General features: G+C 35.8%; 1 protein-coding gene across 4 annotated transcripts in view; it reads left to right on the top strand.

The window, feature by feature from the left end:
• The window catches only part of PDE7A (phosphodiesterase 7A), a 128,250-nt gene that overhangs the window by 37,971 nt on the left and 69,204 nt on the right, over positions 1-21,075 (top strand). The window contains exon 2 of one of the 4 annotated variants that reach the window (XM_063643261.1): positions 16,133-16,229. The exons of the other annotated variants lie outside the window; for them this stretch is intronic. Within the exon in view, the coding sequence (XP_063499331.1) occupies positions 16,170-16,229 (60 nt within the window). The 5' untranslated portion in view covers positions 16,133-16,169. The remainder of the gene's footprint in view (positions 1-16,132; positions 16,230-21,075) is intronic. 4 annotated transcript variants of the gene reach the window in all.

Raw genomic sequence — 21,075 nt, forward strand, 5'->3', positions numbered from 1 at the left:
GCTAAGGCAGGAGGATTGCCTGAGTCCAGGAGTTCCAAATCAGCCTGGGTAATATAGGGAGATTCCATCTCTACCAAAAAATTTTTCAAAAATTAGCTGGGCGTGGTGGTACACAGCTGTGACTTCAGCTACTCGAGAGGATGAGAGACAGGAGGATCACTTGAGCCTAGGAGGTCACGGCTGCAGTGAGCCTTGATCACACTACTGTACTCCAACTTGGGTGACAGAGCAAGATCCCATCTCAAAATAAAAGATAACTTGGCTGGGCACGGTGGCCTATGCCTATAATCCCAGCACTGTGGGAGGCCGAGGCGGGTAGATCACTTGAGGTCAGGAGTTTGAAACCAGCCTGGCCAACATGGTGAAACCCTGTCTCCACTAAAAATAGAAAAAGCTAGCTTGGTGTGGTGGCACATGCCTATAATCCTGGCTACTTGGGAGGCTGAGGCAGGATAATAGCTTGAATCCGGGAGGCAGAGGTTGCAGTGAGCTGATGTTGCACCACTGCACTCCAGCTGGGCAACAGAAACACTGTCTTCCAAAAAAAAAAAGAAGCAACAAAATGAAACTTTTAGCTTTCTCAAATTACTTATTTTGGGGTTTTTAAAGCTTCTCCAGTAAATCTTGAAATAAGCAATTCCGGTGTCCAAATATGACTGAATTTCATTTTTCTCTTTATACCTATGTGTTAGAGATATTAAAGTTCACACGACTTTCTTGGGAGGGAGGGAATTCATTCTAAAATGAGGAAATAAATTGGGTAAAAGTGTGACAGTGGTAATGCCCAAGCCATGTTCAGGAAATCATGAGTAACTATTTGGCTTGAATTAGGGTAGGTATAGGGTTAAAAAATGAAATATTAGAATTAAATTTGTGCCATGAGAGACACTTTAAAAATGATATTCTGTCTTTGTAATACAAAATATCATGCTGTTGGCTAGAGAAGGATGTGTGATAAAGTGCTGGTGTATGCAGTTTGATAAGAGGGTTACATATTGTATGCTTTGCTGTGTCCCCTTTTAAACCTTGGTCATATAGATTTTTCTTACCATATTAGTTTGAATTATGTCAGCATATTAAAAGAGATATGTTGGTATACTGAATGATGCATATTTTTTCTAGAATGTGTATGTGTGTCTGCGTGTAGGAGAGGTGCAGGGAGGGATGCATATACACACACCTTGCCTGTGCTGGTTTGTTCTCCCAATCTTATCCTATGTCCTATGGTTCCCAACTGCTGGTGGCAAATCCCAAGAGAATTTGGGAATTGACAGGAGCTTCATGAATCCGTGTATATTTCAAAAAGTAAACTTAAAAACTCTCATACATATATATATAAGCATATCTCAAATATAAATACTGTTGTGATGAATTAAATCCATTTAAACGTAAATTCACAATAATGTTATTTTGTATTTCACAGTCAGTGGATACCAGAAGAAAAAGGCCTATCTTGTGGGTGTGTGCAAACTACTTTGCCATTAAAAGGGGTTTGTCATTCTTCAAAAGATTAAACACCGTCTATGCCGGCTATGTCTTGTCTCCTAAAAGTGAATTTGTGATTTAGAGTCTCAAACATTTGGGAAAATTTCTGACTGGTTTAACATTGTTAAATGCACACCTGATTATTGATGCAGATGACTGAAAATTGACTATTACATTGAGTACCATGAGTGCTGGCTAGCCAAAACTTGAAAAGGGGAGCACTATGGTCAAACTTTCACTTGATAATGAATCTTCAGTTTACTTCTTTTTAAAGTACCATGTCTGTCTGTTTCTGTAACTTAGAGAAGCTGGCCATTTAAATGGGAGCAATGGGAACAAGGTTGAGTAATGCCTGCTCTGTAGAGAGGCAGAAATCATTTTAAAGAATTGAATCAAGTCATCGATATGCCTGAATATATTTTCAGAGCACTGTGTATTAGGCTGTTCTTGCTTTGCTACAAAGAAATACCTGAGACTGAGTAATTTATAAAGAACAGAGGTGTACTTGGCTCACGGTTCTTCAAGCTTTATAGGGAGCATGGTGCTGGCATCTGTTTGGCTTCTGATGAAGCCTCAGGGAGCTTTCAATAATGGCAGAAAGCAAAGCAGGAACAGGCACATTATGTGGCAAAAGCAGGAGCAAGTGAGAGTGTGGGGAGGGGGAGGTGCCACATACTTTTAAAGCGACCAGATGAGTGAACCCAGAATGCTCACTTATCAACAAGGGGATGGCCCAGACCCTTTCATCAGGGATCCACCCCCATGATCCAAACACCTCCCACCAGGCTCCACCTCCCACATTGGTGATTCCATTTTAACATGAGATTGGGCAGGGACAAATATCCAAACTATATCATACTAGTTAAAGAGAGATGATTTTTAAGGTTCGCAAATTTTAATTGATGACTTTATTTGGACTTGCGAGAGAATTGGATAAAAACACCTTGGCTATCTTCCTGGATTATTTTTATGAATACCATCAGTATCTATTTTAATCCTTGTAACAACTGTCCAAGTACTTTCCCATTATCCTGGTGGAGAAAACTGAGGTTTAGAATATAACTTGTATGAAGACTCTGTAGTTAGGAAGAGTAAACACTGGATTTGAATCAGTGATCAGATGACCCAAAGCCAGTGCTCCCCTAATCCAATTTTAAGAGCATATTTGTTTGAATGAATTTCAGACTAGAGAGAATTCCTAACTTTAATGAATTACATGAAAATACTTTTTTCTTTTGCATTTTTTTATTATGGTAAAATATGCCTAACATAAAACTTGCCATTTTGATGATTTTGAAGTGCAGAACTTTGGTAGCATTAAGTACATTCACAATGTTGTGCAGTGATCACCATTATCTGTTTTCTGAACTTTTTCATCATCCCAAACAGAAATTCTGTACCCCTTAAACAATAACTTGCTATTCCCTGCTCTCCCCAGCCTCTGGTAACCTCTATTCTACTTTCTGTGTTTGTGAACAAAGCATTTTCTTAATGAGAAAGTTTGTTGATGTTAGATGATATGGCTTAACTTTTAAATTTCTTTGTAGAGTGTTGATCATAAATGAATTTCTTTCAAACAAGAAGTACCATGTACTTCAATGCAAATTAAGTTATTTTTGCCTTCTTAATTTTTTGTCTCTTTTATTTTAAACAGCGTGTTATAATTACATACGCAAAATACAGAAGGCTTCGTGTCCTCTTTATTAAATGTAAACAAATGGTGTTAAGAGAAAATAGTTTTTTTCTGAACCTTACTAAACTGCTTTTTATACACTGTTCTAGTTAGAGTTCCTTAAGTTGCATTGCTGTTACTCTGAATTGCCTTTGCAATTAAGCTCATCAAAATGGGTAACAAATCCAAGAGATGACTATCTTTTTGCCAGCCTGCATAAATTTGTATCATGTTCTCCTAGCTGATGGTTATCAAATTGCACATGATTTGATTCAAGCTTATTAATTCTTTCTATTTATTTATTTACTTATTTTTGATTCAAGCTTTTTTTAAAAAATGAGTATAGAATGTAATGATTATTGCTCATTGTATTCCATTAGTAAGAGTTACTGGGAGGTGCTCTATACTTTTGGCTTTGTTGGTTTTTGTTCCATTGATCCATGAGGTTGTGAAAATCCTAAAACTCAGGTTCACCCCCTTTAATTTGACCTTGAGTTGAAAGCTAGCTTCATTACTTTACTTGTTTCATTCCTTCTTTTACTGTTTTTGTCAGAATAGTTATTTTCTTAACTGCTCATGGATTCATTTCAGAATATATTTTCAATATTTTCCAGCATTTTTAGTTGTTTTCAGTGGTAGAGTTGCGTTTCTAAACTAGTCCATTGTTGGAAATGGAAGCATTCTTAGAGACTTTGCTAAATAGATTCATTCACTCCACCCAGTTAATAGTAATAATAGGAACACAGATTTTGTTTCGGTGTCTTTTTTTTTATTTTTTGTGGCATTTGGGGGTCTCACTGTGTAGCCCAGGCTGGATTGGAGTCGCTAGTCAAAGGTGCGATCATAGGCCTGAATTTCTGGGCTCAAGTGGTCCTCCTGCCTCAACCTCCTGAGTTGATGAGACAAAAGGGGTGCACGACTCTATCTGATTCTGCCACTGTGTATTTTTGACCACTAAGTCAGTGCCTGTTCTGTATCTGTTTTAGACCTGAATGAAAGAATTTTTTATGTTAGCTGCAATAGCTTGCTTTCATCTTCTGAAGGTACTAAAGGAGCAGATGGGGGGATGGAGAGGGTTTGAACCTAATGTTCTTTTTCTAGCCTAGCACTGGATGAAACTTAAAGCCCTAAAAGGAGATTCTGTTTGATGTTTGTCGAGCAAGGGCCTTCTTGTCACTTTATTTTTATATTGTATTCAAAGTGGCTTCTTTCTGGTTTTAACCTTACTGAGGTCTGAGAGGGAGAGGAATGTTACTGGTATGTATGTGTGTGAGAGAGAATGTTATAGAACCAAACTGGGGCCTACTCACCTGGCACAGTAAAACCAAATACCCACACAGAGGAACACAGCAATAGGTGTTTACTGCAGCGTGCTAAGCGGGGAGGACAGGCAGCTAAATGCTCAAATCCTGGCCTCCCCAGTGGCTTGCAGGCAAGGATTTTTAAACACAGGGGTGAGTTTCAGGAAAGCCGAAGCTACAGGCAAAATCATACATCAATACAGGGAGATTACACATTGGTTTAAGTTTAAAAGGTTGAGATATCTTGAAGCAGGGGCTTACATGTTGCAGGTAGATTCAAAGATCTTCTGATTTGCCATTAGTTAAGGAAGAGAAGCTTTGTTTAAAAATTTAGGGTCAGTAGAAAAATGTTAACTGGCTAGGGGGTGTGACTTTCTCCAAGCACTGCAGGAAGAAACTTAGAACAAAAAGCAGTTATAAAGTTTAGTTTTCACTGTCTCCTTATCTGGACTCCAAGTGCCAGTGGATCTGTTAGGTGGGGGTCCGAGCCTCTGAAAGACAATTCAGGGACATATGTTCAGATGTTATTTTTAGTTTCTATAGGGAAAGCAAACATCTCTGGAGCTTTAACTTCTTTGGCTATCGTCTTAGGCTACTATTACCTTCTTGTTCTAGTTAAGTAGTTACCTCTGGGGCTAGCTAGATGCCTGGAATTTCCCTTGAAGGAACTTAAGGATTTTTAGGAACTTAAGTCCCTAAAAAAGGGAGTCCCTGCTGTGTCCCAAAAAACAGCTATCTTCAGGGGCTGCTATTTAGTTTGAATAGTTACCAGCTGTGAGTTTTGGCCTTCGGCCCTCTCAGTCCTTTTCTGTCTGTGAGCCTAAAGGTTTTGGTTTTAGCTATCTTCACTTCTCTCCTTGGGTAATCCTACTTACCAGTCTTGATTGGCAGAGGATTACTCCAAGTCCCTCTCTCCAGCCCAGCTCTCTCTTTCCAGGCCTTGAGACCCATGCCCAGCCACGAGTGAACATTTCCACTTAGTTGTCCTTAGTATCCAGACACTTAACCTCTCCTAACATTAAAGCAAATCAACCTCTTAAATCCCATCACATTTCTCTATTCTCCTGTTTACTACCCTACCCTAGTCTAGACCATCTTCTCTTCTGGATTAAGGCAATAGCTTTCTTACAGATCTCCCTGAAGACCGAAGTCTTCTGCTGTGTTAATCCATTCCACTCTGGGACCTAGAGTATTTTTTCCAAAATGTGTATTAGTCTCCTGGATGAAACCTCTCAGTGACTTCCTTTTGTCTTTGCATGCAATTCAGACTCCTTATTATGGTTGACAGTTTTGATTACTCTTGTGGTGTCAGCCCTCTTGGTGCTCCCAATTTAACTTTAAATTCTATTAATAATTATGCTGAATTTCCTCTGGGGGTTGGGGGTGGGATGGATTTTGCTCCTCTTTCTGAAATTCAGTTTTTTGAGGGATAATTGACACATAGTTTGATTAATTTTAACAAGCAGGTACACTCATGCAACTAGTACTCCAATCAAGATATTGTACCCTTTAGTCACTCCAAAAAGTTCTTTTGGGGCCCTTTGCCATAGGTTCTCCCCAGCCCCTGCCCCAGACAACCACTGATCAGACTTCTATCACTATTGATTAGTTTTGCCTGTTAGAACTTCATATAAATGGAATCATAGAGTATACTTTCTCTTTCCTTGGCTTCTTTCACTTAGCTCAGTGTTTCTGATATTTATTTCATTGTATGTATTAGTAGTTTGCCCTATCTTATTGCTGAGTAGTATTCTGTTGTATGGATATGCCACAATTTATCCATTCATCAGTTGATGAATGCTTATGTTGTTACCAGCTTTGACTTTTAGGAATAAAACTGGTATGAACATTTGTGTTCAAGTTATTTTTCAGAGGTACATTTTAATTAGCATGAGCATTCTAATTGCTCCACATCCTTGACAACACTAGATATTGTCAGTTTTCAATTTTAGCCATTCTTGTGGATAGTAGTATCTTGTAGTTACATTGGTTTGCATTTATCTGATGATTAAACATGTTGAGCATCCATATGCATATTGGCTATTCATATATCTTCTATTGTGACTTGTCTGTTTAAATCTTTAGCTTGTATTTTTAAATTGGGTTATTTGTCTTATTAAGTTATAAGTTTTTAAATATGGCCAGGCAACAAGGTGGCTCACACCTGTAATCCTAGCACTTTGGGAGACCAAGGCGGGTGGATCACCTGAGGTCAGGAGTTCGAGACCAGCCTGGCCAACATGGTAAAACCCCATCTGTAGTAAAAATACAAAAATTAGCCGGGGATGGTGGTGCATGTCTTTAGGCCTAGCTACTTGGGAGGCTGAGGCAGGAGAATTGCTTGAACCTGGGAGGTAGAGGTTGCAGTGAGCCGAGATTACGCCACTGCACTGCATTCCAGCCTGGTTGACAGAGCAAGACTCCATCTCAAAAAAGAAAAAAAAAAAAATATATATATATATATATATATACATATATATATATATATATACATACACACACACACACGTGTGTATATTTCTGGATACTAATTCTTTTTTTCTGCCTTTTTTTGGTACAAGTTCTTTATCAGACTTACATACTACAGATAATTTTCTTTGAATCTGTGCCTTTTTATATCTTAACACTGTGTTTTGAAGAACAGGTTTTTAGTTTTAGTGAAGCCCAATTAACACATTTTTTTTTCCTTTTGTGATTAGTGTTCTTGTGTCTAGAAATTTTTACTTAACCCTAGATTACAGATATATTCTCATACATTTTCTTAGAAATTTTATTATTTTAGTCTTTATGTTTAAATTTGTAATTCATTTTTAATTTTTTGTGTGGCATGAGATTGTTAGATTCATTTTAAAATTTATTTTATTCATTTAAAAAATATTTATATAGTTTTTCCAGTGTCATGTATTGAAAAGACTATACTTTCCCCTGAATTACTTTGGTACCTTTGTTGAGCATCAAATTTCTAAAAAAAAGTCTGCTGGGATTTTGAGACTGCATTGAATTTATGGAACAATTAAGGGAAAATTGACAATATTGAGTCTTCCAATCTGTAAACATATATCTTAGTAACTAGGGCTGTTAAAACAAAGTATCAAAACCTAGGTGGCTTAGAACAACAGAAATTATCTGTCTCACACTTCTGGAGGCTGGAAGTCTGAAATCAAATTTTCAGCAAGGCCTTGCTCCCGGGAGGCAGTTGCCTCTTCTAGCTTCTTTTTAGTGGTTGACAGCAATCCTTGGTGTTCTTTGGCTTATAAATAAATCACTCCAATCTTTGCCTCTATCTTCACATGGCCTTCTCCCCTGTGTGTTTGTCTGTCTGTCCAAATTTCCCTGTTCTTAGAGGGACACAGTCATTGGATTTAGAGCCCACACTAACCCAGTATGCCCTCATCTTAACTTGATTACATTTGCAAAAACCCTGTTTCCAAATGAGGTCACATTTACAGGCACCTGGGGGTTAGGACTTTGACATATCTGTTGGGGGAGACACAATTCAACCCACATACTGTGTTTTGTAGTTTTCATTGTATGGATCATGCATATATCCTATTGATTTTATCCATAAGTATTTCATGTTTATGGTTATGATTGCAAATGGTATTTTTAAAATTTCATTTTCCAATCATTTTTTACTAATATATAGAAATACAGTTGATTTTTTTAATATCAAACTTGTGTCTATTGACCATCCTAATTTTTATTAGTTCTAGTAGCTCTTTTGTAGGGTCTTTAGGATTTTCTACATAGACAGTCATGTTGTCTGCACAAAAGACAGTTTTTTCTTTGTTTCTAATTTATATGCCTTATGCTTTTTCTTTTTGTGGCCTTAATGTATTTATTGGCTTTGACTTTCAATACCATATTGAAGTGGTAGAGCAACTTTGCTTGTGATCTTAGGGCAAAAATATTTAGTCTTACTGTTAAGTACAATGATGGCTATGGATTTTTTAAATAGATGTCCTTTATATGGTGAAGAAGTTTTCTTTTATTCTTAGCTTATTAAGATTGTTTATCATAATGACTATTGAATTTTGTCAAATGCATTTTTCTTACTAATTGAACTGATGGTATGATTTTTCTTAATTCTATTAATGTTGAATTACATTTATTGTTTTTTGAATGCTAAATCAGTTTTAGATTCCTAGAATAATCTCCACTTCTCATAATGTGTTTCCTTTTTATATGCTAATGGATTTGATTTACTAATATTTTCTTAATGATTGTTTTATCTGTGCTTATAGGGGATATTAGTCTATGGTTTTATTTTCTTGTAATGTCTTTGCCTGCTTTTGGATTTTCAGCATTTGATTGCTATGTATCTAGGTATAGTTTTCTTTGTGCTTTTTTATGTTTGGAGTTTGTTTAAGCTGCTTTGACATACGGATTGATAGTTGTTATCAAATGAGAAAAATATTTCATCATTATTGCTTCAAGTATGTTTGCTATCTTTTACATTCCTTTTTGGAGTCTAGTTACTCCACTGCTTGATGTTGTCCCGCAGGCTCACAGGTTCAGATTCATATTTTTTATTTTTATTTATTTATTTATTTATTTATTGGCTTTCTTTTCTCTCTGTGTGCATCAGGTTATGTAATTTCTATTGATCTTTTCTTATATTGTGTTTTGTTTGCTATTAAGCCCAACTGTGAATTTCTTAGTATAGATACTGTATTTTTCAGCTATAGATGATCCATTTTTTTAGTTTCTTTTTTCATTGTGTACATGTTTTCCTTTAAATCTTTGGACATAGTTACAATAACATTTAAGAAGCCTTTCTCTACCAATTCTATTATCTTAATCATTTTTGGGTTTTTATTGAATGCTCCCCTCCACCCCAATTTTGAGGTGACTTTTTTATTTTTCCTACTAATTTGTAATTTTTGATTTGTCATCTCTTAAAGAATGTTAAACTCTGTTCTGGTAGGCAGTTTAGTGACTTGCAGATCCACCTGATCCCTTTACGCTTATTGTAAGTTTTGTTAGTGTTTCTGGTAGGGCTTTCTACACTGATGGACTAGTACCTCCTAACGGTACGGCATTTCTGGAATCTCTATGGAATGTCCCAGGTATTCCCTGAGGTCTCCTCTCTGTGGTTGGTTGGGACTCTGAACTCTCTTGTAGTTGTTCTTTCCCTGGTAGTCATTATTTTTCTGGCCTCATGGAGTCTAATCCTACACATACTCAGCTTAGTATTCAGCCAAAGATTTAAGGGGATCCACCCTCAGACTTCTGGAGCTCCTTGTCCTCACAGCTCCCTCCTCTCTGGCATTCAGCCCTGCAAATTCCAGGTACCTCGGCCTCCCTGAGCTGCAGTCTCTGTCTCCTTAGCTTTGTGAGACCACTGTGCTCTGCAGGATTGTGCCTTGCTTTCAGGTTTGGCGACTGCCTATAGGAAGGAGCCTGGGCAATGTTAGGGCTTACCTTGGTTTTTTCCATTCTCTCAGGGATCAAAGTCCTGCAGTACTTGCTGTCTAACATCTGAAAACAATGTTTCATGTATCTCATATTGAAAGCTTAACTTTTTAGTTGTTTATATAATGGGAGAGCTAGTCCAGTACCAGTTACCTTATAATTTATTGAATCTTGTTTATTTATGTTTTTCACTGGCGAAGATTTAGCTCACCTCTGATAATTTCTACATATTGCTTTTTCTGCCTGGGGCTCTTTTCCGCACTGCCTGTACCTGACAAGCTCTTATTCATCATTTTTAAGGATGAGATTACGTTGTCGCATTTTTCCTGGTAGTCTTCTTTGATGTTACCAAATCCTGGGTTAATTGTCATACTTGGTACTTACAGCACTCTGGATTTACATGTAATTGTAATTACTTGTTCTTATGCTGATTGTTTGTAGCCCCCACAAAAACTTAAGCTGTGTAAGGGCAAGGACTGTGTCTCATTCACATTATTTCCCTTGTGCCTAACACAGTGAAGATCTCAATCTCTGTGTGTATGTCTCTCCCTTTTGCAATGTTATATGTGGAGATGAAACAGTACTATTCAATTCAAAGTGCCTCAAGTATACTTCAGAAAATTTTTGGACTTCTACTCTGGTTTGGAGACAGGCATTTATGGACAGTTACCATTCTTATTCAGAAGTCTTCTTTTAAAATTTATCCTATTTCTGCCAAGATTGGTGTTTTTCTCCTTAATGTCTACATTATAATCTATATTTGCCTACAAGTATTGGTCTGTTTATAATACTACTTATAGGTGAAGTTTTTTTTTTCCCTCACCTACAAATCGGTCTCATTAAAAAAAAGTATCTTTCAAGATAAACACTGTAACCACTTAGTTGCCATAGTAGTTTTGAGGAAGTTCATGTGGCTTGGTCTTGTGGGGTGTGGTGGTGGGTGCACTGTCCCACTGAGGAGCCTTTGATAACAGTAGCTTTCTTAGAAAGACTTCTTTCATTATTAAATTGAAGGAGGTACATTCATGCCGTGCAAATCTTATTTATCTTTTGTGTATGGAAAAAGAATGTTTCCATTTTTCACTTCACAGAGTTGTGAGTGATAGCATTTTCAGATTACTAGTACAAAAATTTGTCATGATTTGGTTCAAGTTTGCCATAAGTTTAAAGTTTAAAGTTAAAATTGTTAGCCTATAAGCACTTATGAGCTGTCAGTTACATTACTATAGCGCCTTAGAATTGGCAGAGACCTTGAAAGTCATTTGTTCTAGCCTACCCGAAAAGCTCCTGAACAGAGGCTAGTTTGAGGCAGATCCTTACATGATTTTAATAGTAGAAAGTTGTAAGAAACTGTAGAAAGTTCTTAGGAAGTAAGAGTCAAATTGTGTTTTTAACAAACTTGTGCTCCTGGTCCTACTTCTGCCTTATGTAATTTCCCAAAATAAAGTTAAACTTCTTCTTAGGTTATTTTCTGTTACAGCAGTTTAACACCTATTCTCTCCTTCTTTTTGTTTCTTTGCCTTAAGCTTCAGTTGTAAAACTATTCCTTATATTGTATCCTTGTCGACATTAAAATATGTCATGTAATCATGTATCATCCGCAGTGGTATTCAGAACTAAATTCATTCTTATCTGGCCTGTATTGAAGGTAGTGGAGCATCCTTGATTTGGAAACGTACCTGATCCCATTGTCTCCTAAGATTGTCTTCACTTATTATCTCTCATTTAGAATTTAAATATCTTTGCTTTTTTTTTTTTAGGAAACTTTAAAAACTTATTTTCATTGTTTTATAGGTATGCAATTTATTTTATATCAAAATGCAGACAATTTTTTTTAATTTTTGAAATTCAGCGTACTGACCTAACTTTAATTGTTTTTTAATTTTGTAATTCAGCATGCTGATATACCTATTGTATTTTATATGCAGATTTGCTATATGTTTTTCTGATCTACACAACAGTAAATAAACTGTGGAACAAGACAAGATCCAATGAAGAGTCTTGTTGGCTACTTCTAGAATTCTTCCACTAGTTTGAAGAATTGGATGGGAAAGTATTTCCGCCCAAATACTTTATCTCTGGGTGTGTTTCTTCAGCTAGGAGTGTGCCTAATTGTAGCATGGGGCTCTGTTTCGTTCTTAAGAATGTCACCAGAGACTCTAAGTGCTTTTAGTGTCATAAGATGATGTTTTCTGGACCTGAAAGCTTGAATTGTTGGTAAAGTGTCAAGATTTTTTTTTTACTTCTTTATACTAGGAGGAATCACATGCCATTTTCATCAAATATTCGGATACTACATGACAAAAAATTCAGAGCTCTAAGTCAGTATTACAGAAAGGTCTTAATTGAATGGCAAAACTCTCATAGTATCATAGCTTTTAAATAATTTTTTGTTAGTTATGGAAACTTTTTTCCTAGTTTCATGTCACTTAAAATTCATACCATTTGCAGAATAATAAGCCTTGGTTTTTAGTAAAAGAAATAAACCAAAACCTTACTCTGATTTATTACTTGTTATTAAAGTGGGCTGGAATTCAAAACGATGAGAGCACAGTTGGAGGGTTTTTACTATAGTGTTCACATTTTTTCTGTCATAAATTTGGTTATAGTTTTCTACAGACACTACATTTGTGTAAAGAACTCTGTGATAGACTATTTCTGTCCATGGGATTCCAAAATTATAGACACTGATGTCAATGCAGATGAGGTTAGCCTAATTTGGGCAAGAGAGGGACATGCTGAGTCTCTGTATGGATAGCTAAAGGCTATTGCCAAGATTGACAGGTGTCCTGTGAGTGGCAGAGAGCCCCAGGGATAAAATTTTCTCTTGGATTACTTCTCTAAGAAACAATGAACATAGTCATATTTTTTTCCTATTGATCACACTCATAAAATAGTGTGTTCTGCTTTTAACTCAGCTTTTCTGATATTAGCCTTATACACCCCAGAAAGGTAAAAAGTTTTATACTTTCTTCTTATAGTATCAAATTCTGTTTTTGAAAATTTTAAGTGTATCCTATGCATTAATTTTTCTAGAATAGTCACCTGATTTATTACTTTGCCATGTTTCACTAAGGATATGAGACAACTACAAAAACAGTTAATGTAAAAGAATATATTTGTTATTAGTATAAAAGAGGTAACTTTAGAATAATAAACTACATGATCCAACTCTGGAAAAATAAACTTTTAGGAGAATTATCTAAGTTATAAGCATAATATTTATTGTAAAAGAGATTTTGTACTAATTTGAAACAGCATTTGTTTTTATTTCATCTTATTGAAATTTTATTATTATTAAAATTTAATTATAAATCACCAAGGTAAGTAGTACTAAATGTATCTCAAAATAAGAAAAAGTCTTACAGCCGTTAGGTTTATGACATTGAGAAAGTTGAGATTACTACTTTAAGAAAAACTGTGTTGCCTGAGATTTTTATAAGATTTGAGTGTTGTAAATGTGTCATTAGCAATGAAAGCTTTATGACTTCAGGCATAAACTCGGTAGCTGTTTCTGTTCTAATAGGAAATTTTCTGATCTGGGGGAGTATTGTGTCTTGATTATCTCTGTATTACCGTGTCAGACATTAGTGGAAATTAGGAAGTGGATGCTGGGGGAAGCATTTTAGGGAGCCAACCTATTAACTAGTGTGAGAAATGAAAGCCAAGAGTCTAGTCCTGCTGAGAATTGGAGGTTTCTCGGGGCCCTTGCAAACACAGTGCAAGCTCCCTTCATGGACCATTGTGATTGCAGTTAGGTCTAGAGTTAAGGTGAAGCTAGAGTGGTTAGGGCATTCTCATTTCTAGGTTTTAAATACAGTAGAATTTAATTCTGATTTAGCAAAAATTTGTTGAGAGTCCACTACGAGTTAGCTATTCGTTTATAGATACCACTTACCTCCCATGAAGGGGAGAAAAATTAAGGCACAGAGAAGTGGTGATCTGCACATGGCAGTAAAGCTGGGAAATAAATCTAGGCTCTCAACTTCAAGCACAGTAGAGTTTTAAGATGGTAGAAATAATCTAGATAGAAATTCATTTCAGTGAGACAACTTTTAGAACTGCCTTTCTTACTGCCTCTTTTTAAATCTTCATCTCAATTATGATTTTTCAAGTATTGTACCAAAAATAGCCATCTTGTATTCACTTTTCAAAACTTGAGTGTTTTTGAGCAGTTGATTGGAAGAGAAATGTGAAGGTGGGAAGGGTAGTATCCCTGGGCCAAGCATCGAGGTAGTAGGCTGGTTTGGAGTGTATAGCCCAGGCCAGAGTGGCAGAGAAGGACCTCGAAGCCCGGGGCCCAGGCTGTACAGCCTCTTACAGAAAACCGCCGGTGTTTCCCTGGAGCATTGGCCTAAGATACACTCTGCGGCTCTGTCTCATGCTTAGGCATCCTTCAAGTTTCGTTGCTAGAACCTTACTGGAAGACAGAGTAATCAGAGACCTTGACAGTCTCATATTAAAGCTAGTCTCGTGGCAAATATAAAAATGTTACCTGGATTTGTGCAAAGATGAGTATTATAACTTGTTAGTTCTGTAGCAGGAAGTGAAAATTTTATGGCCATGTGTTAAGAATGGTTTCAAGTTAGGAAAATTTAGATTTACACCTATAAATTTAATTTGCACTTCATTTTGACAAGCCTAGAACTGACTTCTCTTTTAAATAAGCTCTTTGTACTGAGGATTAGATAATGAAAATAATATTATTATTTGAACTGTTTTGGTTCTTTTCAAATATTTTAGGATCATCATTTTGTACATTGATAATCAGATGACGTTGTCTTGTCATGGACTGCAGTCACTCCTGAGTGTTTCTTCAGTCAGCCCAAGCTATCTTCACCTCTCTCCGGGACCTCTGCAGTGGTGGCCTGACTGCCCCTCCAGCCCCTACCCCACCTCCCTATACTTGACCAAAGTGGTCTTTTTAAAAAGCAAAATCTGCTACAGTACTTCAGTAGATTGAAATTCAGACAAGACACCCCCAGGTAGCCCGCGCAGGGCCTGGCCTCTGCTCCCAGGGCTGCAGCGTCATCTGGCTCCTCCTCCCTGCACTTGAGCTGCCCCGGTCTTTCTGTCTCTCAGACTTGCTTGGCTTGGTTTTGTCTCACCCTTTGGCCCTCATGCCTGTTCTGCCTGCACGATCTGTCTTCTGTCTTCACAATGCTTGCACCATCACACTTTATCTCAGGGTCATTTCAGAGATGCTGGAAGAAGTCCTTCACCTCTTAACTAGGTCAGATTCAGGTTTGTTGGCGTTTCCTACCTCTGCTTCATCGCATTTGTTACAGTTTCAATTTTGTGTTTATTTACGTAATTTGATTAATGTACACTCCAACTAAATTGCAAGCACCACAAGGCCAGGAACCTTGTTTGCTTTTACTTGATGCTTATATCCCTGCCTTCTGGTACAGAGCCTGGTACATATTAGCAGCTTAATAAATAATTGCTGAATACTTGAATGAAAGTTTCACAAAAGGCATTTTCTCAGCAGTATTATCTGCAGCCTCTCGGTTATGAAGATGGATGAATAGAAGCATACTTTGTTATTAGAAAGCTCACTTACAGCTATGAGAACAAGATCTGTACCAAAAATATAAGTTAGATTGCAGTTAATGCTTGAAAATAATATGTCCTTAATTATTTGAAAATGCACTATTAGACTAGCTTTTTTTCAGTAAGTCCAAAATGAGTGAATTATAATGTTAAGAAGCATAGATAATATGACAGCCTCTAATATTCATAAAGTATCTATCCCTAAAAGAAATAAAAAGTTGAACAAATTTCAATTAAAAATTGAAAAGATGGAATAAAATGCATTAATATTTTAAAATGTCACAGGACACTGTGCTTGTGAAACAGTTCTATGTGAAAAGAATGAAGAAATTTTTAGTACTGCCACACATTTTTTGAAAGTTGTTTTAAGGCACTCTGTTAGTACTAAGATTGTAGAAGTGTTTGGGGCTGGCCTGAGGCCTCCTTTGCCTACATTTTGTTAGACTGTTAGGTCATCGCTCACTAAAGTCTTTTCCCTCCCCTCTTCCAACATTACTTAGGCAGTTCTACCCCAACCCTGGGGTTGTGGCATGAAGCATGCGCTGGGTAAGAAGGCTGGCTGGGTAGTGCATTCCCAGAGGAGTCAGGTGATCACTGTTGGAAGGCAGCTGCTTGAGGTCCAAGGCAGTCAGTGTCCCCTCTCTTTTGCCTCGGGACAGCTGGTAATTTATCAGACTCCTAAGAAGTCTTCCTTGCTCCCTAGTAGAAGAGAGAGATTATGCAGCGGGCTTTTGATTGATCCAATGGGAATTACATTGATCTGGTGTCTGGCCTTGGTTCTTATCAAGTGGATCACCTCTAAGGTAGGCCATCTTTATTTTTAGGATGGTGACATTCATCATTATTAGTTTACATATTTGATAGGAATTAAATAGCCCGACGATTTTCTCCTCTTTTTGCCTCAGTTTTTATTCTCTGATTAAAAGAGCTGTGAGTTTCATCTGTCGGCCAAAGGGCTTAAATTTACTACTTGTAGTTTTTGTTCTTATCCCACATTATTTCTTCTTAAGGGCTTTTTATAGCATCTTTCCTCAATATCAAAGCAGCATTCCTCAGTATCACTGCCTTAAAGAAGTTTTTATGACTAAAGAAGTTTAACTTTTAAGATTATAAAATTAAGTTATACTTTTGGTGTATATATTTTAAACATTCTCTCGGAGAAAATTTAATAACACTTGTGTATTTAAAGTATAATGTTGAGGATTTCTAAACAATTATAAACTTTTTAAAAACGAAAAACCACCGTCTGTCATGTTTTCTCCTAAGGTCTTGCTACTGCTAAAATACGTGCCTTAGCTATAATATAATGACATAAATGTAGGATTACATATATGTTGTTTTTGAAGTTGAATTCTAAATGTCAGGCTTGAGAAATTCTCGATAGAATGCTAGCTAGCCATTTGCCATCTGGACAAGGGTCTAAAACTAAAGTAAAACATATTTAAAATTATACTCTTTGAAATTATTTTTTTCTATTCTATAAAAATGATTATATCTTTCATCCACCACACAGCTTTTTTTCCTTCTAGATTGAGAAACTGAGTTTTTAAGGCTATCACTTAGAAACAAAACTTCTATAAAGTTAATTTTCTTTCTCAAGCAAGATTTTAATACCTGCTATGTAATTTTCCACGTTTAAACATAACGTTTTAAGCATAATTATCTCTTAACCTGGTCTTCTTTTCTTAGTGAATATGATTGAAGAAATCTCTTAAAGAAAAATAATGTATTTAAATTTTAAAATCTTTGTGTTTTAAAAGTTAATAATTAATTTTGTTGCAGTGACAGCTATTTTCTTGTTTTTAAAGGATTGGCTTGCCAAGTTATTGAATCAAGGTCAAGTTAATGTTAATAATGCATTAGTTGTCTTGTGGGTGTTTTCAGAGACTTTACTTTTTTTTTTTTTTTTCCCCCTGTAGAGATGAGGTCTTACTCTGTTGCCCAGGCTGGTCTCAAACTCCTGGGCTCAAGCAATCCTCCTACCTCAACTTTCCAAAGAACTGAGACTATAGATGTGAGATGATGCACCTGGCCTCTAGACTTTACTCTTTTAATTACCACCAAAAATTTAAATTGTTTTTAAACAAAAACAATGCTAATATTTTATTTTTTAAAAAACTGTTGAAAAAAGGAAGAAGAATGGGAAGCATACTGTTTGGTAGATCACTGCAATATTTGAATACTTCAGCCACTCAAGTACAAGCATGTTTTTCTAGCATATGTAAGATGACTACTCTGAAAAAGCTCATTTTGCCATGTCAGAGGAAATTGACTTCACAACTTTGGCTGGGCTTCATCTTTTGCTATATTATTATTTTTTCAGTAATGTTGCCAAAAATTTTATTCAGTGCTTCCATGTTTAAGCCCTTTAACCATTAGTTTATGAATCTGCAAAATGGAACTAATAAAGCCTACCTTATAGAGATCTTGTGTGGGTTGAGTGAGATTTTGTGTGAAAACACTTGGAACATTTTTTTGGCACAAGGAGCACAGCAAGTGTTAGTTAATATATTATTACTCTTACCATGTAATGGAAATGCACTTGCTTTTGCTAATAAATCATTTAGTGGAAAACTTGGAACAAAATAAAAACAATGACACTTAAAATATCTTTGCTGGGTTTTAAAACATGTCTGTCTTTAAAAGTTATGTATTAACTAATATTGGGAACAACTTTTACACATTTTATCATTTACCTTCAAGTCAAATCTTTTGTGGAAGAATGATTCACCCTAATTCAAGGTGAGTCTTACCAGGGCACTCAGAACTCCTGTTAGTGAGGCAGTGGGTCCTTTGGTGCTTTACAGTTTAACTTGTTTGTGCTACTGCTGTCAGTTTCTGATTAGCTCAGCCTCGCCCATGTTTTGACCTATACTAGTTTGCTTTACAAGCTGTTCCCAGGATGGCTAAATTAGAAAAGTCACGAGTAGAAGCCTCTCAGTTATTTCCATTCACTGGTGAAGTGAGGTGGGAATGTGGGTGATAGCTCTGAGAGTTTTATGACTGACAGTGTGACACAGGATTTTGATGAAAATTTTTTTACTGTTATTAAAAAGAAAATTCTAGTAGTATATGGTTTTTAAAATGATAATCTTTAAAGAAATCTTTTTTATATTTGCAGCAGTCTTATATAAAAGTAGATATAATTATTTTTAAAACAACATGATTCTAACACGGAGGTCAAATTTTTATTGTTAGAACTCATAATTTATAGTGTTTTTTCCAAAATGAGCTCTACCTACCTGCTTTAGATTATTCTACCTAGTGAGAGAACTTAATATTCATTTTAATTTTAATTCTTAAGTGGGTAGGTGAATGAATTATCACTCAGGATGTATTTGTTGATGGGTTCAGATATATATTTTAAAGTCCATTCTTTAAAAACAGTTTTGGTCTCATTTGGATTTATTTCATAAAAGCTATGTCTTGTGGTTCAGTATAGCATTTAAGCTAAGTATTTGTAGACTAGCCTTACTTAAATTAGTACCTTATAATGAATAGAATAACTTGGATATTTTGCACAGACCTATGTAATTTGTATCTATTTTAAAATTAAACTCTGCCTTTTTTGCTTAATAAATTAAGATTAATACAGACCCTACCATTTTAATATCTAAATTAGTGCTTCTATAAATGAGGCTAAAATGATTACCTTAGTAAGTTTAGTATGCCATGGTGTTATCTAGACTATGTGCATTACCCAGTTTTTGACGTAATATTATTTTGTGATATTTAACAGAGAGCTAATATTGGTCAGTCTTTCACAATCCTTAATGTGTGAAGTGATAAATATTTTACCTTTCTAAATAGCAACTGTTATAGTAACTGCTCTTCCTACATTAAAAAAAATCATAGTAATAATGTCAACTCCCCTCCTAAAGAGAACTGTTAGAGATAACACCTTAAAATTTATTTTAACAAGTTATTTATCTGAGTTGTTACTGGACACTATCAAATTGATAGGTCATGACAGGTTATTACATAATATCTGCAGTTTCATTAATTTGCTTTAGCTGATAGAAATATTTATTGCCACATATGCCCTTCCTAGGCTACTAGGTCTACCCCTAGATTGGTGGTATTGAGGAGAGACCTGTAATCTAGTAAGCTAAATATGTTGGGGAGGGGATTTGCACAGTAGCTGTGAGTGGTGCCTTTTAACAGTGGCTGTTTGCTCCAGAATAAATACCATGAAACACTGCAGGAGGCTTCCTTAGGATATTCTATTAGTGGAAGACACTTTAAGCATGATGCCAGAAGTGTAGTCTATATGATTTGGTCCCTTGGGATTTAAGATCATGCTTTTCTTTGTAGTAGATTTTTATTTTACTTTTCAATTTTAATTTTATTTTGTGAATATATGATAATTACACACACTGTAAGACTCAAAAAGTGCAAAGATAAACATTGAAAAGCCCCTCTCCTACCTCTGTATCCCTCAGCCTCCTTGGAGACACCCAGTGGTGATAGTTAGAATTTTATCTTTGTTTGAAATTTTTGTTCCTCTTGCATTTCGTGAACTGTGTTTTTTTAAGAACTTGTGAAATCATGTAAGATTTTAATTGATATTTTTCTCTTAAAAGATAAGCATTAAGGATATAATAACTTAATGTTTTGGGTAGTTCTTTTGCACACTAAATCCAAGTGAGGGCTTTCAGTAAATTTTCAATATAATAATAGTAAAAAATGTGATTTTTTTTTTGAGATTTGTAGGTATATGTTGAGGAGTTGTAAATCCCATGCCAGAGTTTTGTGAGGGAAGATGGTCATTAATCTGATATGTAAAAATACAATCTCATTGCTTTAATATGTATTTCTTTTGTTAATGAAGTCAAGCTTTTTTTGTATTTTTTTTTTTACCCTTGTGAATAGTGTATTTATGTCTTACCTATTTTTCTACAGCTTTTTAGTCTTTTTCTAATTGATTTGTAAGACGCTTTAAATTTTTTTTTTGGTGGGGGGATAGTAGAGGAAAATTAGCCCTTTGTCATATCAGTTGAACTCACTTTTCTGGGTTTGAAGTTTATCCTTTCCTTTGTTTGTGATATCTTTTACCATCATAATTTAACTTTTAAGTGGCCAAAGTTGTCAGTGTTTCATGACTTAGGGATTTTTACAGGATAGTTAGAAAGGCCTTCCTATTTAAGACTTTTTAAAATACAGTCCTGTTTTCTTTTAATACTTCCATGCTTTAATTTTTAACATTTGAATCATTGTTCCATGTGTAATATATTTTGGGGCAGGAAGGTAATAATATAGCTTTATGTTTTTCTAGATAGCACCACTTAATCTAACATTATTTATTAAAAATCAATATTTCCTCCACAGATTCTAAGTCTTGTATTTATCATACACAGAATCACTCTTGGATTTGCTTCTAGAGTCTCTATTGATTATTTTCCCTATTTATTTGCAATGTCACACTGCTTTGTTAATATCCCATGGTGCTAGTCCATTTCCCACCCCCGCCCCCCTTTTTTGAGACAGAGTCTCACTCTGTCTTTCAAGCTGAAGTGCAGTGGTGCCATCATAGCTCACTGCAGCCTCCAACTCCTAGGCTCAAGGGATCCTCCTGCCTCAGCCTCCGAAGTAGCTGGGATTACAGGTGTGTGCACCATGCCTGGCCTATTACTACTTAAACTTTTTTTT

Source organism: Symphalangus syndactylus, chromosome 7 (genome assembly GCF_028878055.3).
Source record: "Symphalangus syndactylus isolate Jambi chromosome 7, NHGRI_mSymSyn1-v2.1_pri, whole genome shotgun sequence".
NCBI lineage: Eukaryota > Metazoa > Chordata > Mammalia > Primates > Hylobatidae > Symphalangus > Symphalangus syndactylus.